The 19,930-nt window shown below is 59.5% G+C and overlaps 3 protein-coding genes across 4 annotated transcripts; 2 read left to right on the top strand and 1 right to left on the bottom strand.

The window, feature by feature from the left end:
• Positions 1 to 400: 400 nt before the first annotated feature.
• GNG13 (G protein subunit gamma 13) lies at positions 401 to 2,225 on the top strand. Its single transcript, XM_056502917.1, has 3 exons — positions 401 to 495; positions 1,145 to 1,267; positions 1,739 to 2,225. Exons 2-3 carry the CDS (start codon positions 1,170 to 1,172, stop codon positions 1,842 to 1,844), a joined length of 204 nt encoding a protein of 67 aa, XP_056358892.1. The 5' UTR covers positions 401 to 495; positions 1,145 to 1,169; the 3' UTR covers positions 1,845 to 2,225.
• On the bottom strand, positions 2,223 to 12,866 carry CHTF18 (chromosome transmission fidelity factor 18). Its single transcript, XM_056502905.1, has 22 exons — positions 12,686 to 12,866; positions 12,404 to 12,568; positions 12,166 to 12,292; positions 11,912 to 12,086; positions 11,740 to 11,829; positions 11,568 to 11,620; positions 11,255 to 11,396; positions 10,514 to 10,726; positions 10,299 to 10,396; positions 9,537 to 9,660; positions 9,112 to 9,236; positions 8,228 to 8,321; positions 8,052 to 8,150; positions 7,532 to 7,662; positions 6,808 to 6,970; positions 6,507 to 6,731; positions 6,281 to 6,430; positions 5,364 to 5,494; positions 4,877 to 5,009; positions 4,070 to 4,165; positions 3,436 to 3,493; positions 2,223 to 2,502 (listed from the first exon to the last, which is right to left on the bottom strand). Exons 1-22 carry the CDS (start codon positions 12,828 to 12,830, stop codon positions 2,366 to 2,368), a joined length of 2,874 nt encoding a protein of 957 aa, XP_056358880.1. The 5' UTR covers positions 12,831 to 12,866; the 3' UTR covers positions 2,223 to 2,365.
• A 99-nt stretch (positions 12,867 to 12,965) lies between these two features.
• Positions 12,966 to 17,507, top strand: RPUSD1 (RNA pseudouridine synthase domain containing 1). 2 transcript variants are annotated; one of them, XM_056502916.1, is made up of 6 exons: positions 12,966 to 13,759; positions 14,033 to 14,224; positions 14,316 to 14,439; positions 14,897 to 14,999; positions 15,080 to 15,181; positions 15,338 to 17,507. In XM_056502916.1, the coding sequence occupies exons 2-6, from the start codon at positions 14,043 to 14,045 to the stop codon at positions 15,727 to 15,729; spliced, it is 903 nt and encodes a 300-aa protein (XP_056358891.1). In that variant the 5' UTR covers positions 12,966 to 13,759; positions 14,033 to 14,042; the 3' UTR covers positions 15,730 to 17,507. The 2 variants fall into 2 exon arrangements, with proteins under 2 accessions (XP_056358891.1, XP_056358890.1); XM_056502915.1 differs by having other exon boundaries at positions 12,966 to 13,720.
• Positions 17,508 to 19,930: the final 2,423 nt, after the last annotated feature.

Here is a 19,930-nt window from a genome sequence, read left to right on the forward strand (position 1 = left end):
TTTGGGAAGGGATCAGGGCAAGGATGGGGGAAGGATCAGGGGCAGGGGTTCAGGAAGGAATCCGGGAAGAGATGCTGGAAAGGATCTGAGCAGGGATCCAGCACTTTGCTGGGGATGTCCTCCACCTGTGCCCCCCTCAGGATCGTGGGAGAGTCGGGATAACCCTATTCCAAAACTGGGATAACCCATTCCAAGCCCCGGAGCCGGGATAACCCCATTCCAGAGCCGGGATAACCCATTCCAGAGCCGGGATACCCCATTCCAAGCCCTGGAGCCGGGTACCAGGACTCGCCTCCATCCCGGGCTCTCCCGCGGAGCCAAATCCCCCGGGAGCGGCGGGGGGAGGACGCTCCCGTTATCCGCTGCCGCCGCCCCAGCCGTGCATTAACAGATTATCCCGAGCATTTGGGATCGCCAGGAGCCAGCGAAGAGCTCGGGCACGACCAGGGCTGCAGGCGCGGCCCCGTTTCTCTGCTGCCGGAATTCCCAAACCAGGTGGGAGCGGGATGCGCCGGGAATGCCGCGGGATGGCCGGAGCGGGGATGGGGCTGATCCCGCTCCCGGCTGCAGTTTTGGGGTGTCACCCAAAACCTGGGATTTGGGATTTCACCCTCCCAGCAGCTCCAGCCCTTTCTCCCGGGGTCCATCCCCCCGGGGCTGGGGGATGTCTCCTTGTGCCAGCAGTTTTTGGGATGGCACCGGGGCCAGGTGCTTGCTTGAGCCCCCTCAGCTGCTGTGCCTCAGTTTCCCCATCACGCTCATCCTCCCCCAGTGGGGTGGGGGGGGTACAGAGGGGTTCGCTTTGCTCCCCAAATCTGTGCTGGCCACCCCCTGAGCTGTTTCCAGCACTTTTATTCAGCCCCAAATCCCTCCTGGTCCCAAACACCCCCTTGCCAAGCAGCCGCTGGCTCTGCTGCTCCCCACCCAAATTTCAGTCAAATCTGCCTCAGCTCCTGCGTTTTGCATGAGAGGGGCACCGAGCAGCCTTTGCCTCAACCAAAACAGCCCAAAAAGCTCCTGGAGCCCTTGGCTGCTCCTCTGTGGGCTTGGAAACCTCCCCCAGAGCTTGGGACACTCCTGGGGAGCCTTTGGGGTGCAGCTGAGGGATCAGGGCAGGACAAGGCACCAAAATCCCCATTCCCAGCCCAACGGAGCCCTCGGAGAGCGCGATGGATGAGTGGGATCTCCCACAATGGAAAAAAGAGGTGGAAAGTCTCAAGTACCAGCTGGCCTACAAGAGGGAGATGTCGTCCAAGACCATCCCTGAGTGAGTGGGGACTCCTCTCCCTCTCCCTCTCCCTCTCCCTCTCCCTCTCCTCTCCCTTCACCCCCAAGAGCAGAACCCACCCCCAAAATCCCCCCTCAGCTCGCTGGGGGCTCCCAGATGAGATTTTCCCTTTCTGGATCTCCAGTGCCCAGGATCAGAACACCCCTGGTGTCCCCAGAGCCCCCCTGGTGTCCCCAGCCCTTTCCAGCTGCCCAAGCCCTGGTGGTGTCAGGATGTGACCTGGGAGCCCCCCCAGGTGCAGATCCCCCCTTTCCAGAGCTCAAAATACTTGAAATTACAGGTGGCTCTGTTCCCTCCCTGTTTGTCCCAGAGCTGGGGACGCCCCTCTGTCCCCCCAGTGCATCAGGGGATCCCCCCAGCAGAGCAAGATTTACCCCAGAGCCTCAGCCCCCCCAAATTTTGCTGTCCTGACCCCCTGGGGCTGTGCCCATCCCCCTCCCCTCTCTGCAGGTTTGTGAAGTGGATTGAGGATGGAATTCCTGAAGATCCCTTCCTGAACCCGGAGCTGATGAAGAACAACCCCTGGGTGGAGAAAGGCAAATGCATCATCCTCTGAGCATGGAGTTTCCAGGAGTTTGTTCCACTTCCAACATGAGAACCTGAACAAAAGCCCTGAACAAAAACCCTGCCCTCACCTCCTTTCTTCTCCTGTAGTTGTAGAAGGGGTTTTAGAAATGGGGGGACACGGGGAAATCCCCCAGGAGGGGGGGAGGAGCAGCAAAGGCTTCTCCAGGGGTCTGCTGCAGCTTCATCTCACACTTCTGCCACCCAGAAAAGGCAGAGTTTGCAACTTGTAAAGCAGCTTTTTATAAAACCCCCCTTTTTAGTGATTTTAGATACTTTGGTACACTGTAGGATATAATTCCACAGCAACCCAGGCAGAATCTGGCACCTCAAGGTTTATGACCGAAATAAACAGAGCAATACTTTCCTATTGATTTTTTTAGATACATTTATTTCATTTTTTAAACAAAACAAGCAGGTAATAAAAAACACTACCCCAAGATCATGGCACACACCCATGCAGGGGTCAGAGAACCCAACCCAGGTGCTGCCCTCAGCTGCAGCCCGAGTTGGTTAGAGCAGGTCCCTGATGTAAAGGTTCCTCCTGACAGCGTTGGAGAAGCCCTCGTTGAAGCGGAACCAGACATCACTCCTGCCCACAGCCTTCCCCATCTGCACCTCCAGGGACTCCTCCTTGCAGACCTGAGGGGCTGCAGCAGCAAAATCCACCTTTGAAAACCTGCAATTGCTCAGCTGTGCCCTGCCTGGAGAGGGGAGGGGATCCCTGGCTGGGAGCTGGGGAGGGCAGAGCTGATGTTCCCATATCCCAGCAGCCCAAATTCCCTCTGGATGGGGCCACAGCACCTGGGTTTGCACCCCGGGGTCTGTTTGTCCCTGCTGCTGTCCCCTGGGGACAGGGCTGAGGGACAGGAGCCCCTCTTGGGTGCTGGCACTGGGAATGGGGAGAGCCCCCATGGGCACCTGGGGTCACCCTGGCACTGTGACATTCCCCCTGAGCTCAGGGACACTTCGTCCCTGTGCCACCCACCTGGGTCTGGAGTCACTTTGTCCCTGTGCCACAGGTGCCACTCACCCAGAGCTTAGGGACACTTTGTCCCTGTTCCACTCACCCAGTTTTGAGGCCACCCCCATCTCTGTCACTCACCTGGTCCCTGTGCCACCCACCTGGGGCTAGAGATACTTTGTCCCTGTGCCACTCACCCACTTCTGAGGCCACTGTGTCCCTGTGGCACCCACCTGGGGCTGGAGCCTCCCTGTGCCATCACCCAGGGCTCAGGGTCACCCTGTCCCTGTGACACTCACCCAGAGGTCAGGGACACTGTCCAGTGCCACCTTTCTGGGGCTGGAGCCACTTTGTGCCACCCACCCAGTTCAGAGGCCACCCCTGTCCCTGTGCCACTCACCCAGAGCTCAGGACCACCCTGTCCCTGTGCCACCTTTCTGGGGTTGGAGCCACTTTGTCCCTGTGCCATCCACCCAGTTCTGAGGTCACCCCATCCCTGTGCCACCTACCCAGGGCTCAGGGCCACCAATCCCTGTGTCACCCACCCAGTTCTGAGGCCACCCCATCCCTGTGTCACCCAGCCAGGGCTCAGGGCCACCCCTGTCCCTGTGTCACCCACCCGGGGCCGTGGCCGCCTCTTTCCGCTGCACTGGCCTCCCAAAAAAGTCCGTCTCGGGCTGTGGGAAGCAAAAAGCAGGGATGGAGCTGGGGCTGGAGCAGCTGCAGCTGCAGCTGCTGCTCAGACAGGGACAGAAGAACAGCAGGATCCTCCCTGGGCAAGGCTCAGCCACCCCAGAGCAGAGCAGGAGCCAAATGCAAATCCTGCAGGAAGGGCCTGGGAATGCAAACATCATCCAAATTTGGGGAAAGGCAAAATGTGAGGCTCAGGTGGGAGAGGGGCAGTGCCAGGGAATGATCCCAGCTCCTCCTGGAGCCCAAGGGTGCCCAGGGTGGATCATTCCAAAGCAGCTTTTCCAAGCTGCTTTCCCCCAGAGCCCAAATTCAGCAATTTCAGCCCAAATTCCCACAGCTCTTCCCTCCCCCAGCCCTGAAAACTTCCTGGGACACATCCAAAATGTCACCCAGATCCAATTCATGCCAATCCCAGCGATGCCTTTACAGGACACACAGAGCTGAGCTGGGCTATTAAAGGAAACTGGACTGAAAAACCAAATTCCAGTGGAGCCAGGGAGTGTGTGGCAGCCCAGGAAGGGGAATTGGGGCAGGAATTGGGGCAGGAATGGAGCCCTGACCTTGTCCTGCACTGCTGCTCTCCTCACAATGTGCTCCAGGCGCTGCTGGTGGCTGGGGGGCTCTGCTGGCTCCTCCCCCAGGCCATTCCCGGGCTCCTGTGGGGAGATCAGACCTGGGTCAGGCTCCCCTTGGGGTGGCTGAGCTCCAGGTTTGGGCACTGAGCATCTGCCACCCCCTTGTCCCCCATCCCAGCCACCCCCTGCAATATCCCAAAGATTTTTTCCCTCATTTTCTCGTGGGATCAGCCCCAGATGAATCCCTGGGATTTCACATCCACACCAGGTAAACAAGGAGCCTTCAGAGATGTTTTTTGAAGCTTCTCTTTGTCCCACACATCCCTCAGGAGCCCAAGGGGCTCCCAGGGATTAATTACCCTGCTGGCAGCAGGGCAGGGCAAGCACTGGCTACACTGGCTACACCCAGGATGTTTTTCCACCTTTCCCACCCCTTCCCATCTTTTCCTGCCTCCAGGAGAGTGGGCAGAACCACTCTGGCAGCTTTGGGACCTTTGGAAGTGCAGCAGCCAGGGGAAGAGTTCACCTCCCACAAACAGCAGCCCAAAAACTCCCATCTCAAATTCCCACCTCCTCCCTGCAGAGTGGAACTGTTCAAAGCTTGAACTCCCCCCAGAATTCCTGCAAAAAGCTGAGCCCTCCAGCCCAGCCCAGCTGTGCAGTGAAACATCTGCAGCTGGGGGAGGTTAATCCTGGATTTCCACTCCTGCAGCTTAATTCAGTGGCTGCTTTGGGGAAAACACATCCCCAGGGATTTTCTCCACGTGCCCACAGCCCTTTGGGAATGCCAACCTGGGCCAGGTTTCGTGCCTCTGCCCTCCTCATCTTCTCCAGCTCAATCTCCCTGGCAATGAGCTGCTTGGCCTGGTAGCTGAGCTGCCTCCGGGCTGGCAGAGCTGGGAAACGACACACAGCCTCCACATTCCTGCAGAGCAGAAAAACAGGGAATTAATCCCAAAAACACCCAGCTCTGCACAGCTTGCAGCACAGGAAAGCAGGGAATCCATCCCAAAAAACCACTGAGTTCTGCACAGCCTGCAGCACAGAAAAACAGAGAATTAATCCCAAAAAAACACCCAGTTCTGCACAGCCTGCAGCACAGAAAAACAGAGAATTAACCAAAAAAACCACCCAGTTCTGCACAGCCTGCAGCACAGAAAAACAGAGAATTAACCAAAAAAACCACCCAGTTCTGCACAGCCTGCAGCACAGAAAAACAGAGAATTAATCCCAAAACCCACCCAGGGGTCCCACAGCCCCTGGCCAGCCTGGCACTCACGGGTCCAGCTTGAAGACGTACTGGCCCTCGGGCAGGCGCTCCTGCAGGTAGCTCAGGTTGTAGGTGAGCATGGTGCTGATGAGCTCAGCCAGCTGCTGCTTCTCCCTCAGGCTGTACAGCTGGGTGTTCACCTGCACAGGGACAGCAGAGAACTGGGAAACCCCAACCAGCCCAAGCACGGGGCTTGTCTCAGGGTGAGGAAGGACCCAGATGGAGTTTAGCTCCTTCTTAGGGACACACTGTTGGATTTTGTCCTTTTCTGACCCAGAATTGGGGTTTTAAAAAACTTTCATTCTGTTTTTTTTTTTTAAACTTTCATTCCATTTTCAGTCTCATATGAAGGGTGAGACAATACAGATGTTATAATTCACACCATCACAATCAGAAGCCAACTATTTCCTAATTACAATAAGTGTTTCTTGGCCTATCAGCTTTTGTCACATCATGCTGTAAAATGCCTTAAAGCCAATCATTTCAAATTACCCCCCGTGGGTTCTATTACAATGCATCTTTCATAGCTCTATTTCTCCAAAGTGTCTAGTTTTGTTTGCAAGGCCATGCTTTGAAATCTTTTTTCTGGCTCTCAGCAATATCTGTCCTATTCCATGGCATTTCTAAGTCAGCATTTCTTATCTCCAAGATATGTGAGCCTGAAAACTCCCTACAAATCCATTTCTCATCACACACATCCTTCCCAGAGCAGGGACAGATCCTCTCCTGGCTGGGGGTGACTCTGAGAGCTCCCCAAAGCCCAGCCTGGGCTGGACACCCCAGCTCCCTGCTCCAGCTGCCCTCCAGCGGCGGATTTGGGACAGAAAGGCAGGATAGCTCAGCAGGGATGGGTTTGCAGAGGGGTGCCAGCAGGCAGGCAGGGCTGCAGCAGGGCCAGGGGCTGGGGACAGGCTGGGGACACTCACAGGTCGCAGTCTGGGGGCGATGATGTCCAGCAGCAGGCACAGCACGTCCAGCACCAGCGCCTGCTGCCCCGCGCGGCTGCGCGCGCCCGGCGCGATCCCCGACACCATGGACAGCACCACGTTCTGCATCTGGCTCAGCTTGGCCGCGGCCTGGGGACAGCACAGGGACCTCAGACAGGTGTCCCTGCAGGGCCACAGCCGTGCCACCAGCCCCTGCTGCACTTGCCTCGGGCTGGCTGCTGGGGTAGGCGAGGCGGGGGATGGAGGAGGCGGCGAAGAGCAGGTGGAAAGCCACGGGCAGGAAGGGCAGGTAGCGCAGCAGCTGGAAGCTCTGCCCCTGCAGCACGGCCCTGCCCAGCAGGTCAGAGAAGCTCAGCCACTCCAGGGCCAGGCACACGGAGCCCAGGCTGGAATCTCGCACCTTCATCTTCAGGAAGTTCTCAAACAGGCCCTGGAAGAGGGGGTGGGATCAGAGGGAACCCACCTGGCTCGTCCCACTGAGCCCCGGCCCCCTTGGCTGCTCTCACCTGGGCCAGCTTCTCCTGCTCCCCCGAGGAGATGGAGAGCTGCAGGATGTGGTGGAAGCGCTGGGAGGAGGAGCTGAAGCCCCCTGAGCCCCCAGGGTGGGACAGCTCCTCGTCCCCCAGCAGGAGCTGGGCTGGCAAAGAGGGATCCATTCCTATCCTGTGCCTGGGAGAGCCCAAAGGGAAGAGCTGAGGGTTTCCCAGGCCTGGAGGGGCCAGCAAGGAATATTTGGATGCTTGGGAACTGGAGTGGAGGCAATGCCAATGCTGAAATATTGGGAGCTAAGTGGAGTGGTAAGAAAACAACTGGAATGGCTTCAAAATGAGAGAGGAAAGGTTTAGAGGGAATATTGGGAAGGAACATCATCTGGGAGGGTGGAAGACCCTGGAATAGAATTTCCAGAGAAGCTGTGGCAGCCCCTGGATCCCTGGAAGTGTCCAAGGCCAGGTTGGATGGATTTGGGGCAGCCTGGCACAGTGGGAGGTGTCCCTGCCATGGCAGGGGTGGCACTGGATTGGCTTTGAGGTCCTCTCAACCCAAACTGTTCCAGGATTCCATGATGGACACAAATCCCCTCAAGACCCTGCAGTTCATGGAATCACAGAACACTGCTCCAAACCCCATCCCTTGAACATTTCCAGGAATCCAGAGGAGCCACAGCTTCTCTGGGAAATGGGAACATCACCCTCCAAGCACCCACCAGATCTAAAATCCCCCTCTTCCTACCTCTGGAGCCTGGGCAGCTGGAAGATCTCCTGCCAGATGGAGAAGAGCCCCTTGTTCTGGTCCTTCAGGCCAATCCTCATGGTCTGCACCATCTGCACACTGAGCTCCTTCTGCCCTCGGCCGTGCAGGAACTGCAGCAGGAGCGAGGGATGGAGGGGATGGGGATCCCAAACCCCTGCAACAGCTGGACACAACCACCCCCCTCCCTGCACATGTGAGGACAAAAACATCCCAGGGGACTGGGTGATGTCCCAGAGATCTGACTGGAAGGGACTTTTGTCCCCTCTGTCCCATGTGAACATGGAGCTGCAGGATTGTGTCTCCAGAGCCATCCCTGTGTCCCCAGAGCCATCCCTGTGTCCCCAGGGACAGCCCCACGTCCCCAGGGTCCTCCCTGTGTCCCCAGAGCCATCCTTGTATCCCCAGGGTCATCCCCATGTCCCCAGCCCCCTGGTAGTGTCCCCAGCCCCCTGACAGTGTCCCCAGCCCCCTGGCAGTGTCCCCAGCAGTGTCCCCACACCTGCAGGGTGTTGATGCAGGAGCGGATGTCGCTGTCGGTTTTCTCGCACAGCGCCAGCAGCGCTCCCGTGTCCGCCCGCATTCCCTGCCGGAGAGCGATCTGAGGGAGCAGGACAGGGCTCAGGGGCAGGGAGGGGACACAGCCAGGGGACAGGGGGGCCCTGGGTGTCCCCAGACCTCGCTGAGCCGCTGGGCGAGCCGGGAGGGAGCGGTGCGGGGGAAGCTGAGCAGGAAGGATTGCTGCCGGAGCGGGCGGAGCGCGGGCACGAACCTGGGGAGGAACAGGGCTGAGAGTCCGGCAGGGAATTCCCTTTTAATCATGGAACAGAGCTGAGAGCCCAGCAGGGAATCCCCTTCCTAATCCTGGAATAGGACTGAAAGCGCCCAGCAGAGAATTCCCTTCCTAATCCTAGAATGGGGCTGAGAGAATGCAGCAGGGAATTCCCTTCCTAATCCTGGAAAAGGGCTGAGAGACCCCAGCAGGGAATTCCCTTTTAATCCTGGAACAGAGCTGAGAGAGCCCAGCAGGGAATTCCCTTCCTAATCCTGGAACTATTTAGGCTGGGAACGACCTCTCAGAGCATTGAGTACAAGTGTTCCCCCAGCACTGCCTAATCACCATGAAATGATGTCCCCAGCTTTTAAATCCCCTCAGGGATGGGGACTCCACCACTGCCCTGAGCAGCCTGGACCAATGAACACTTGACTGCCCTTTCCATGAAGGAATTTTCCTAAAATCCCACCCAGACCTCCCTGGCCTGCCCTGAGGCCGTTCCCTCTCCTCCTGCCCCTGCTCCCTGGGAGCAGAACCCAACTCCCCCAGCTGTCCCCTCCTGTCAGGGAGTTGTGCAGAACCAGAAGTTCCTCCTGATCCCCCTTTTCCCCACGCTGAGCCCCTTTCCCAACTCCCAGGAATTCTCCATTCCCTTCCCCTCAATGTCCCTCTTGTCAGGAGCCCAAACCAAGCCCAGGACTTGAGAAGCTGCACTCCAACGCGGACCCCAGCTCCTGTCTGGGGGCAGGGTGTGGTGTGCTGTCCCCCCAGGGCAGGGGGCACTCACTGGTCGTTGCAGATGCAGATGATGGGCCGGAGCAGCAGCCCCCCCTCGCGCCGCCGCCGCCCCGCGCCCGCCTCGCCCTCCCCGTCCTTCCTCTGGATGATGGCCAGCAGCACATTGATGGAGGCCTGGGGGGACACAAGGATGGCAGGGATGGATTCTGGCTGGTGGAGCAGGGGAGATGTCAGCAGGGTGATGGAGATGTTAGAGGGGTGATGGAGATGTCAGCAGAGGGGTAATAGAGATATTAGATGGTGATGTTAAATGGAGATGTTTGATGGTGATGTTTGATGGAGATGAGATGTTTGATGGAGATGTTAGATGGTGATGTTTGATGGAGATGAGATGTTTGATGGAGATGTTTGATGTTAGATGGAGATGTTTGATGTTTGATGATTGAGGGTGAGGGTGGAGCAGCCCCCACTCACCGCGGGCGCGCCGTCGATCTCGTCGATGATCAGGCAGTTGGGTCTCTCGTGGGAGCCCAGCACTGACCTCATCTGGGTGGCAGCTTCAATGCGGGTCCTGAACACCTCAGGGCTGCGGTCGTCGCTGCAGGGGACATGGGGACAGCTGAGCTGGGGCATGGGGACACGGCCAGCATCGTCACTGGGACAGTGTCATCTTCAGAACAGCAGCACTTCCCAACAGCAGCACCTCCAGAACAGCAGCACCTCCAGAACAGCAGCACTTCCCAACAGCATCACCTCGAACAGCAGCACCTCCAGAACAGCAGCACCTCCACAGCACCATCACCTCCAGCATCACCCTTAGGACATTGTCACTTCCAGCAACAACCTGGCACAGCATCACCTCCAGAACATCCCCACCTCTGGGACACCATCATTCCCAGGATACCATCACCACCACAACAGCATCACTTCAAGCAATACCCCCACACCACCATCACCTCCTGCATCACCTCCAGAACATCAGCACCACCTCTGCCACACCTCCAGCATCACCTCCAGAACAGCATCATCTCCAGCATCACCTGCCCCTGCTTTTGGGGGGGGCATGGGCTCACCTGGCACCCAGGGCTCACCTGGCACCCAGAACTCAGGGCTCACCTGGCACTCAGGGCTCACTCAGGGCTCACTCAGGGCTCACCCAGGGCTCACCCAGGGCTCACCTGGCACTTGGCACCCAGGGCTCACTCAGGGCTCACCCAGGGCTCACCCAGGGCTCACCTGGCGTTCATCTCCACAGCGTTGTACCCCGCGTGCCTGGCGATGACGTGGGCCAGCGTGGTCTTGCCCAGGCCAGGGGGCCCACAGAGCAGGGCCACCTGTGGCACAGAGAGAGGGGAGGTGACCCCTGGAGGGCTTCCTCCACGGAGGGGACACTGCTGCTCCTCAGCTGGTGGCAGCCACAGTGACCCACAGCCACGTCCCCTCCTGCTCACCTTGAATTTGGGTCTCTTGTGCTGGTCCAGCTCGGCCTCCAGCATCTCCTCGGTGAGCTGGACCTTGGTTTTCCACTTGTTGGGATGTTCCTTGGCATGGCTGAGTGGAGGATGAGCTGCAGGGCTGGGCTTGGGCTTCTTGCCAGCCTTGTCCTTGCCAAACACCACCGTGTCCCACAGCTTGAGCCACTTGAGCAGGCAGCGGTTGGTGTACTGCAGGGGGGAGAGCAGGGAATCCATGGAGCCTGGCAAAAATCCAGCTGAGGGCAGAGGAGGGTTCTTCTCCATGAGAGGATGCTCAGGGCATCTCCCTGGGACAAGGTGGGAATGCTTCCCTTCCCAGCTCAGCCCCCATCCCTCAGGGAACTCCTGGAAAAGTCACATCAGCCCCATCCCTGCTGGCCCTGCTCTGTCTTGGCTCAACTCAGAACTTTCCAGCCTCTCCCAGCACATTCAAAGCTTCCAATATTCCCCAAAAAATTCAAAATAGCCAACAACCCCTGACTAAAATCCTCCTAAGTTTTTTTTTTTTTTGGTCTCATTTTGGTCACTTCCATAGTTTCTTCTGCCAGAACATCCCAGTCTCTAATGAAAACCTGCCATGCCAAGCTCTCAGGGACTCAGCACTGCTCCCAGCACAGACACAGTGCTTCCAAAGGCAACTCCTGATCCCATGGCACTAAGAGGTGCAGAGGGGCTGCCCCACCCATGCCAAGCACCCCTCTTGTCCCAGCACCTCACATCATCACTGAGCAGCTCCATGTAGCGCCGGGGTGTGAACTTGTCCACCCAGAGGCAGTGGGATGCAGATTCCTCCTCGGCTGCTGGATCTGTGTCCATGCTGGGATCTGGGCTCTCAGCACTGGGCTCACTCCCCAGGCAACTGCAGGATGGAATTAATTCACCTCAAACCCCCCAGGAGTCAGGGCAGAGTGGGAATTCCACCCAGACTCCCCAGGCTGGGGGTGATGAGGGCAAAAAGGCTCCTCTGCTTGAGGATCCTGAAAGAGCAACGTGGCAGTGACTGGGGAGGGATCCCATGCTGAAATCTCACCTGTTGATGATCTCTGTCAGCTGCTGGGAGGCCTCCAGAACCCGCCTGCGACGCTTGAACACAAACACAGAGAGGGGTCAGAGACATCTCCCAGTTCCACAGCTGGGGAACAGGAATTTGGGAGCCAGCAGGAGGGGCAGGAAAGGTGTGGGAGATGTGGGAGATGTGGTACCTCCTCATCCACCTGCTCCTTCAGGTAGGAGAAGGGCACTCCCAGCAAGTGGAGCGGCCTGCGAGCGTTCCAGCCCAGGGAATCCGGGAGCTGCAAGCACACAACACAACCAGCTCTCCTGAAGGACTGCAGCCCACAGAGGAGCAAACCTGACCTTCAGAGCCCTGCTCACCTCCAGCCCTGTGCCACAGGGATCATCCCTCAGCACCAGGAACACCCTGGTGCCCTGGGTGGATGTCACATTGATGTAATCCTCCAGGACTGGGGGTCTCCTCAGGACCCTCTTCTTTCCCACGGGTGGTGTGCTCTGCAGGGGGATCATCCCACTCATCTCCAGGTGGTTCGAGCTGGAAAACACCAAATCCCTTCAGTAGGGGAAGGACCCTTTCCCCCTCTCCTGTAAAAACGGGGTTCAGCGTGGCCGACCTGGTATCGTGGGGAGCCAGAGGTGCCTCTGGGCCGCCATCCCAGGAGACATCCGGAGCCAACTCATCATCCGCACCGAAATCGAGCTTCTTCACAGCTTCCAGGCGCTGCCGCTTCGGCTTCGGGGCTGGAGCGAGGGGAGAGCATCACTGACAGCCGCCGGTACCCGGGGATGCTCCAGCACGGCTCGGGGCGGGGGACAGGGGTCAGCAGCACCCGGGAACCGGGTCAAACCTACTGCGGGGCTCGGCTGCTGCCGGGGACACGGCGGGGACACAGTCCCGGTCCCTGTCCTTGGGGCTGGTGCTGCCGGGAGAGTCCCCGGGTGGCTGGGGCTCCTCCGGCCGCTGCCTCTTGCTCCGGAACCGGGAGGTTTTGGGGCCGCCGGCTGGGGATGGCTCATCTGTAACAGGGGCCGCACCACGGGGCGGGTCACCGGAGGGGACCGCGGTGAGGCGGGCGCGCCACGCACGGTCCCGCCCGCTCCCTCCGTCCGTCCCGGTGCCGCAGCAGCGCCCACCTCCCAGCTCGGCCAGCACCTCCAGCTCGGCGGCGAAGCGCTCGTAGAAGCTATCCTCGGGGTCATCACCCTGAGGACCATCACCGAGCCCATCCTCGGGGCCGCCATCGAGCCCACCCTCGGGCCCGCTCCCGGCGCCCGCCATGCGCCGCGCCCGCCCCGCTGCCGCCACCGGCGCCGCTTCCGCCCGCGCGCGCCGCGCACCCGGCGCTGATTGGGCGCGGCGCGCGCGGGCGGAGGCGGGGCCGGCGCTGATTGGGCGCGGTGCGAGCGCTGCCGGGAGGCGCTGCGGGAGTGGGCGGGGCCGGGGCGGCGGGGGCGCTGCGCGGAACCCCTCAGCCCTGCCCGGGCCCCCTCAGCCCTGCCCGGAGCCCCTCAGCCCTGCCCGGAGCCCCTCAGCCCTGCCCGATCCCCTCAGCCCTGCCCGGAGCCCCTCAGCCCTGCTCGGAGCCCCTCAGCCCTGCCCGGAGCCCCTCAGCCCTGCTCGGAGCCCCTCAGCCCTGCCCGATCCCCTCAGCCCTGCCCGGAGCCCCTCAGCCCTGCCCGGAGCCCCTCAGCCCGGTCCGGGTCCCCTCAGCCCTGCTGGGAGCCCCTCAGCCCGGCCCGGATCCCCTCAGCCCTGCCCGATCCCCTCAGCCCTGCCCGGATCCCCTCAGCCCTGCCCGGAGCCCCTCAGCCCTGCGCGGAGCCCCTCAGCCTTTCCTGGGTCCCCTCAGCCCTGCCCGGAGCCCCTCAGCCCTGCCCGGCTCCTCTCCGCCGATCGTGTCCGCGCTCCGTGTCCCCGTGCCCCGTGCCCTCCGCCGCGGTCTCGGCCGGGCTGTAGCGGGGCGCGGCCGGGTCCGATCGCTGCCGTCGGGATGGGCAGAGCCAGCACCGCGCGGCTGCGGGGCCTCCACGCGTGACAGCGCGGCGGGGATGCGCCATCCCCATGGCGGGACAGCGGCGGAGCCGTGCGCTGTGACACGGGCATGGCGGCGGCTGGAGCGCTGCTGTAGCGGCCGTGCCGCCGTGGGACCTGCATCGCGTGTGGCAGCGGTGAGGCTGGGGACAGGCAGGGGGACAGCGGTGTTGCAGGTACCTCTGCAGCAGTGGGACATCTCTATTCCCTGCTGGGGTATTCCACCCTTACTGGGATATCCCATCCCTATTAGGGTATTCTATCCCTACTGGGGTATCCCATCCCTACTGGGGTATCCCATCCCTACTGGGGTATCCCACCCCTACTGGGGTATCCCACCTCCAGGCCCTGCTCCCTGCCCATCCTGGCTGTCCTGGGCTGCTGTGCCCATCCCGGGCAGTTCCTCCTGCCCTGCTCATCCCTCTTTCCCCTCTCTCTCTCTCCCCCAGGGCACTGGCCATGGAGCCGGGCACCATTGACAACCTGTCCATCCTGTACCAGAGCTCCGACTTCATCGTGGTCAACAAGCACTGGGACCTGCGCATCGACAGCAAGATGTGGTACGAGACGCTGACCCTGCAGAGCCAGCTCAAGCACCGCTTCCCCGAGCTGGCCGACCCCGACACCTACTACGGCTTCAGGTCAGCACCTGGGCACCCACCCGGCTCTGCCCCCAGCTGGGGACACCCTGAGATGCCCAGGGTGCTCCTTTGCCCCCTGTGTCCTTGCCAGGTTCTGCCACCAGCTGGATTTCTCCACCAGCGGGGCCCTGTGTGTGGCTCTCAACAAAGCGGCGGCGGGAAGTGCCTACAAGTGCTTCAAGGAGCGCCTGGTGACCAAAGCCTACCTGGCCCTGGTGAGCACTCCCTGCTAGCTCCTGGTGTTCCTGAACACCTCTGCCCTGAGGGAGTTGGGGGTGTTCAGCTGGAGAAGGGAAAAATTGAGAGTTGGAGCCTAAAGGGCCTCCAGGAGAGCTGGAGAGGGATTTGGACAAGAGCATGGAGGGACGGGACACAGGGAATGACTTCCCACTGCCAGAGGGTGGTGTTAGGTTGGATATTAGGATGGAATTTTAGCACAGGGTGCCCAGAGAAGCTGTGACTGCCCCATTGGTAGTGTCCAAGGCCAGTTTGGATGGGGCTGGGAGCAACCTGGGACAGTGGAAGGTGTCACTGCCCCCAGCAAGGAGTTGGGCTTGGGGAGATGGATGGGCTTTAAGGTCCTTCCAAGCCCAGCCTTTGTGTGATTCCATGATTCCTGTCATGGGAGGTGGGTGAGGAGCAGAGGCTCAGTTTGCACATTCCTGCCCCCAGGTGAGGGGCCACGTGAGCCAGAGCCGGATGACGATCAGCTTTGCCATCGGGAAGAACACCAGGGAGGGCATGACCCACATGATGTGCATCGAGGGCACAGAGGGTGAGCAGCCCCTTCCCTGCCCTGCCCACACCCCCAGGGCCGAGCTGGGCCATCACAAACCCCTCTGGATCTCCTTGCAGGCTGTGAGAATCCAAAGCCGTGCCAGTCAGAGCTGGTGGTGCTGGAGCATGGATCCTACAGCGGAGACCCTGTCACCAAAGTGCTGCTGCAGCCACTGACAGGTGGGGACAGGGACAGCTCTGACTGGGAGCAGAGCCTGGAAAGGGACGAGGGAAGCTGAGAACTGCCGTGCTCAGGGGGACAAATGCCCTCGGTGTATTGTAACCACGCCCTGAAGGAAGGATTCAGGAATTTCCTGATTCCCACTCTCCCCTCAGGCAGGACTCACCAGCTCCGGGTTCACTGCAGCGCCATCGGCCACCCCATCGTGGGGGACTTCACCTACAGCCAGCGGCAGGACAGCAATCCCTACAGGATGATGCTCCACGCCTACTACCTGCGCATCCCCACGGGCAAGGAGCTGATCGAGGTGTGCGCCCCCGACCCCTTCGTCACCACCATGGACAGCAACTGGCTGCCCCAGCGCGTCACCCAGCGGCTGGAGGACGTCATCCAGGAGCTGAAGGACAAGGGCACGCACAAGGAGGGGGAGGAGGAGAGCCGGGAGGCTGCCGGGGAGGAGGAAGCAGGGAGAGAAGGCAGGAGGGAGGAGCCAGAGGAGCAGCGGGCGCGGTACGAGCAGTGGTTGGCTGAGTGGGCTCTGGAGTGAGCACAAAGCACATCCCTGCATTTCCAGCTCCATCCCCACAGAGCCCAGCGCTGCCTCCACACCTGCACTCCCTGTACGGCTTCCCTCGCTCCTGGGGCTGGCTCCAGGTGGATTTTAGGAGTGGTTGAGGTGGGGTTATTGTGTAATGTCCAGCATCCATCTGGTCATGGGATGTCCCTTTCCCAATCCTGGGCCTCAGCAGCAGAGGCAGTGTCACATTCCAGCTTCCAGTGACCCCAAAGCTTTCCATCCCTGTCCTGGGGCTTGGGCACAGCTGGACACTGCCTTTGCCATGGACATTCTCCCTGCTTGGATGTGGAATTGCAGCCCAGCACAGGGCAGGGAGAACCTCCAGTGTCCCTCATTGCCATTCCCTCACTCCAGCTGCTGTGTTGTGTAGGAGGTGGGAGACTGGGGGCTGGAGCACATTCTGGGGACACTGGTAGCCCCCCAGTCCTGGGGTGTTCTGTGAAACTGGACTGGGATGGGCATGGAAAGGTTCCTGCCCCTTGTCCCCTCCCTCCCTCAGCCCACCTGGGGGGTTTTTAAAGGTTTGGTGGAGGAGAAGGAGTTGATACCAATGGATTTTAAACTTTTTTCAATTTTCTAGGAAGAGAATCTAGTCTTTTAGGGTTTGTACAATGTGGGTGGTCTCAGGAATGAGGTATTTTTAATACTTCTGTGGTCAGAGAGCCAGCAGCCCAAAGCTTTTTTAATGGATTTTATTATTCCTTCTACTAGCACTGCTTTTATCCCTGCTGAGACAGGTCAGAGGACACAAATCCCTTTCTGCCCACCCACATGAGGAGGGATCAGTGTCCTGTGTGGATCCCATGGGGTGGCTCCTGCCTGGCAGGTTTCCAGAGGGTCCTGCAGGCAGGTCCTTCAGCTGGGCACTTTGGGAAAGCTCTGGAGCAGTAGGAAAAGGATAAAGCTGAAAAAAAAAGGCTGAGAACTGATGGGAAGAGCAGGCAGGAGCTCAGCTTTGACTGAGCCAAGAAAATTCCCTTGGAAGTGCCCTTGCTTTGCTGGTCATCCTGCTTTGCTTTCCCCTTCCCTGCTCATCCTCTGCAGCCCTTGGGGGACATTTGGAAATGAAAACAGGACACCTGGGGAGGGACAGAGGGGCTGGAGCCACACAGCCCCATCCATCCCAGGGCTTTCAAGGACCACATCAGCACGTGCCCAGAGTTGTCACCTCAGCTGCCCCATCCCATTGAAAACACACCCGATGGGGCTCACAGCTAATATTCACAGCCCTCTCCTTGTGGATAAACACACCCTGCAAATCACCAAAATGCCCGGGGTGGGGGGAGTTGGATCTGTCCCGTGTGTCCCTTCCTTTTGTGGCTCGGTGCCAGCACTGCAGGGTGGGACTCGCACTGAGCGCTCTGCCGTTCCCAGAGGTGCGGGACGGGAGCTGCTGGAAATGGCAGCGGAGATTAGCGCGGGACAGGGAATGAGGGGTGGGGACATGGGGACAAGGGCGGGGCTGGCACCCCCAGCCCTCCGTGTGTGCACCGAGGAGCCCCCACACCCCCGCCCAGCCTCTGCGTGCTGCTTTTCCCGACGCCGCAGGTGAAAAGGAGTTTTCCTGACCCTGCAGAGGGAAATTTCCAGGCGCCCTTCGTGGCTGCGTTCCAGAGCCCTGTCCCCGTCCTGTCCCCGTCCTGTCCCCTCCTCTCGTGCCCTGGGTTGTGGTGTGGCTGTGATGTCCTGTGCACTCTGCTGTTCCAGTTTTGGTGTATTTGCTCTATTAAACGTGTCTCTGCCCTTCACTCTCCGCTTTTTTTTTTATCCATTCCGTTCTCCCGGGGGTTTCCAGGAATGAAGCTGGACCGGCCCCGAGGGAGCGGCCCCGGGGCTCCCACCCGGCCAAGCTGTGGTGAGAGAAGCAGGATTGTTGTATGAGAGCCCCAGGATTGCTGTGTGAACCCCAGGATTGCTGTGTGAGAGCCCCAGGATTGCTGTGTGCACCCCAGGATTGTTGTGTGAGCCACAGGATTGCTGTGTGTGAACACCAGGATTGATGTGTGCACCCCAGGATTGTTGTGTGAGAGCCCCAGGATTGCTGTGTGCACCCCAGGATTGTTGTGTGAGCCACAGGATTGCTGTGTGTGAACACCAGGATTGATGTGTGCACCCCAGGATTGTTGTGTGAGAGCCCCAGGATTGCTGTGTGCACCCCAGGATTGTTGTGTGCACCCCAGGATTGCTGTGTGAGAGCCCCAGGATTGCTGTGTGTGAACCCCAGGATTGTTGTGTGTGCACCTCAGGATTGCTGTGTGCACCTCAGGATTGCTGTGTGAGAGACCCAGGATTGCTGTGTGTGAACCCCAGGATTGTTGTGTGTGCACCCCAGGATTGTTGTGTGTGCACCCCAGGATTGCTGTGTGCACCCCAGGATTGCTGTGTGAGAGCCCCAGGATTGCTGTGTGCACCCCAGGATTGCTGTGTGCACCCCAGGATTGCTGTGTGAGAGCCCCAGGATTGCTGTGTGCACCCCAGGATTGCTGTGTGAGAGCCCCAGGATTGCTGTGTGCACCCCAGGATTGTTGTGTGTGAACCCCAGGATTGCTGTGTGAGAGCCCCAGGATTGCTGTGTGAGAGCCCCAGGATTGCTGTGTGTGAACCCCAGGATTGCTGTGTGCACCCCAGGATTGCTGTGTGTGAACCCCAGGATTGCTGTGTGCACCCCAGGATTGCTGTGTGAGAGCCCCAGGATTGCTGTGTGCACCCCAGGATTGCTGTGTGAGCCCCAGGATTGCTGTGTGCACCCCAGGATTGCTGTGTGCACCCCAGGATTGCTGTGTGAACCCCAGGATTGCTGTGTGCACCCCAGGATTGCTGTGTGAGAGACCCAGGATTGCTGTGTGAACCCCAGGATTGCTGTGTGAGCCAGAGGAAGAACTGATTGAAGGCTTAAAGAATTATTGCAGTCTTTAAGACTGGGTGATTTCTTTTGAGATTATGAGCCCGACATGGGCAGAGAGCACCTGGCTAAGGGAGAGGAGCATTCCCAGCCTGGCCCAGGGAGATGCAGTCAGAGCTCACAGGAACAGCCTGGGGCAGACGTTCCTCCACATGTTCAAGTTCAGGGTGGATCCTCCTGCGGCAGCTCCTGAGGGGGTTTCAGGGTCAGCTTTGATCCCCACAGGGACACGGTGACCCCCAGAGTGACCCTGAAGTGTCCCTGCCCTCCTGCTGCAGCCACCTCTGTCCAGCCAGCCCGGGGCAGGGGCTGTCCCTGCAGCAGCCTCATAGCAAACAAGTTTCTGTCATTTTACTGACCCAACAGGAGCTATTTTTACAGTAAATCCTTCCAAAATAGAAACCAGCAACACCCACGGGCGTCGACCCAGCCCTGGGGCTGCAGGACCGGTTGGAGGATGGGGCTGGGGACAGGACATGGCTGAGGGGTGACAAACCCCCTTGGCACTGTGCCAGCAGCTCCAGGGACCCCCAGAGAGGGCTGGGACCCCCAAACCTGGCCGAGAGGGGGGTGCAGCCCTGCTCCAGCCCAGCCACCCTTCCCTTTTCCTAGAATAAACACTCAGATAATGTTTGTGCTCATGGTTCCTCCAAGTTTTCAGCTCAGAGCCTCAGGAAGGATTTGATTCCTTTGGTTTTGGGCTCCTTCATAGCACATTTTGGAGTGTGAAAAAAAGGGAATGGGATCGGCTGTGATCCAGGGGAAAAGGAGAGGCACAGGAGAAGCAGCTCCCAGAGGATGCTGAGCCCATCACTATAGAACAACCCCCTGAGCAGCTCTCCAGCTTCTCCCCTCACCAGGAGCACCTTGATCCCCCTCAGGAGCACAGAAACTCCCGACCCAGAGCCTTGAACTGCTTCTGGGTTCCCTTAGGGTTCAGCTGAACCCAGAGCTCAAAGTGACCCTTTACCGAGAAGCAGGAAACAGCCCCAAAGCAAAAACCAGGCAGAAGGAAAGGAGCCTGACAAAAGAGAGTTGAGAAACTGCCCTGTCACACCCCGCGTGCGGAGCAGCATCCCCACCCCGCACAGATAAAGTGCCGAGCGCTCCTGGGCAGCCCAGCCCCGGCAGAGCCTTCCCAGCCCTCCCATCCCGCAGCCAAATCCCCCTGCACGAGGAGGAGGAGAACGGCTGGGCACAGCCACGGTAGGATTTGGGGGGAAAAATTATGTTTAAGGGGGGAAAATTCTTTGCCTGGTGATACGGATG

The sequence above is a fragment of the Oenanthe melanoleuca genome, chromosome 14, assembly GCF_029582105.1.
Source record: "Oenanthe melanoleuca isolate GR-GAL-2019-014 chromosome 14, OMel1.0, whole genome shotgun sequence".
In the NCBI taxonomy this organism is placed as follows: Eukaryota; Metazoa; Chordata; class Aves; order Passeriformes; family Muscicapidae; genus Oenanthe; species Oenanthe melanoleuca.

What these genes read in the sequence shown, in the direction of transcription:
- CHTF18 (XM_056502905.1), bottom strand. Translation starts at nt 12,830, where the DNA reads ATGGCGGGCGCCGGGAGCGGGCCCGAGGGTGGGCTCGATGGCGGCCCC. An exon ending in CCTGTGGCACAGGGCTGGAG is followed by an intron (nt 11,830 to 11,911) that starts GTGAGCAGGGCT and finishes GTGTGCTTGCAG; the next exon opens with CTCCCGGATTCCCTGGGCTG. An exon ending in TACGTCTTCAAGCTGGACCC is followed by an intron (nt 5,010 to 5,363) that starts GTGAGTGCCAGG and finishes TCTGCTCTGCAG; the next exon opens with GAATGTGGAGGCTGTGTGTC.
- GNG13 (XM_056502917.1), top strand. Translation starts at nt 1,170, where the DNA reads ATGGATGAGTGGGATCTCCCACAATGGAAAAAAGAGGTGGAAAGTCTC. An exon ending in TCGTCCAAGACCATCCCTGA is followed by an intron (nt 1,268 to 1,738) that starts GTGAGTGGGGAC and finishes CCCTCTCTGCAG; the next exon opens with GTTTGTGAAGTGGATTGAGG.
- RPUSD1 (XM_056502916.1), top strand. Translation starts at nt 14,043, where the DNA reads ATGGAGCCGGGCACCATTGACAACCTGTCCATCCTGTACCAGAGCTCC. An exon ending in GACACCTACTACGGCTTCAG is followed by an intron (nt 14,225 to 14,315) that starts GTCAGCACCTGG and finishes TGTCCTTGCCAG; the next exon opens with GTTCTGCCACCAGCTGGATT. An exon ending in CCAAAGCCTACCTGGCCCTG is followed by an intron (nt 14,440 to 14,896) that starts GTGAGCACTCCC and finishes TCCTGCCCCCAG; the next exon opens with GTGAGGGGCCACGTGAGCCA.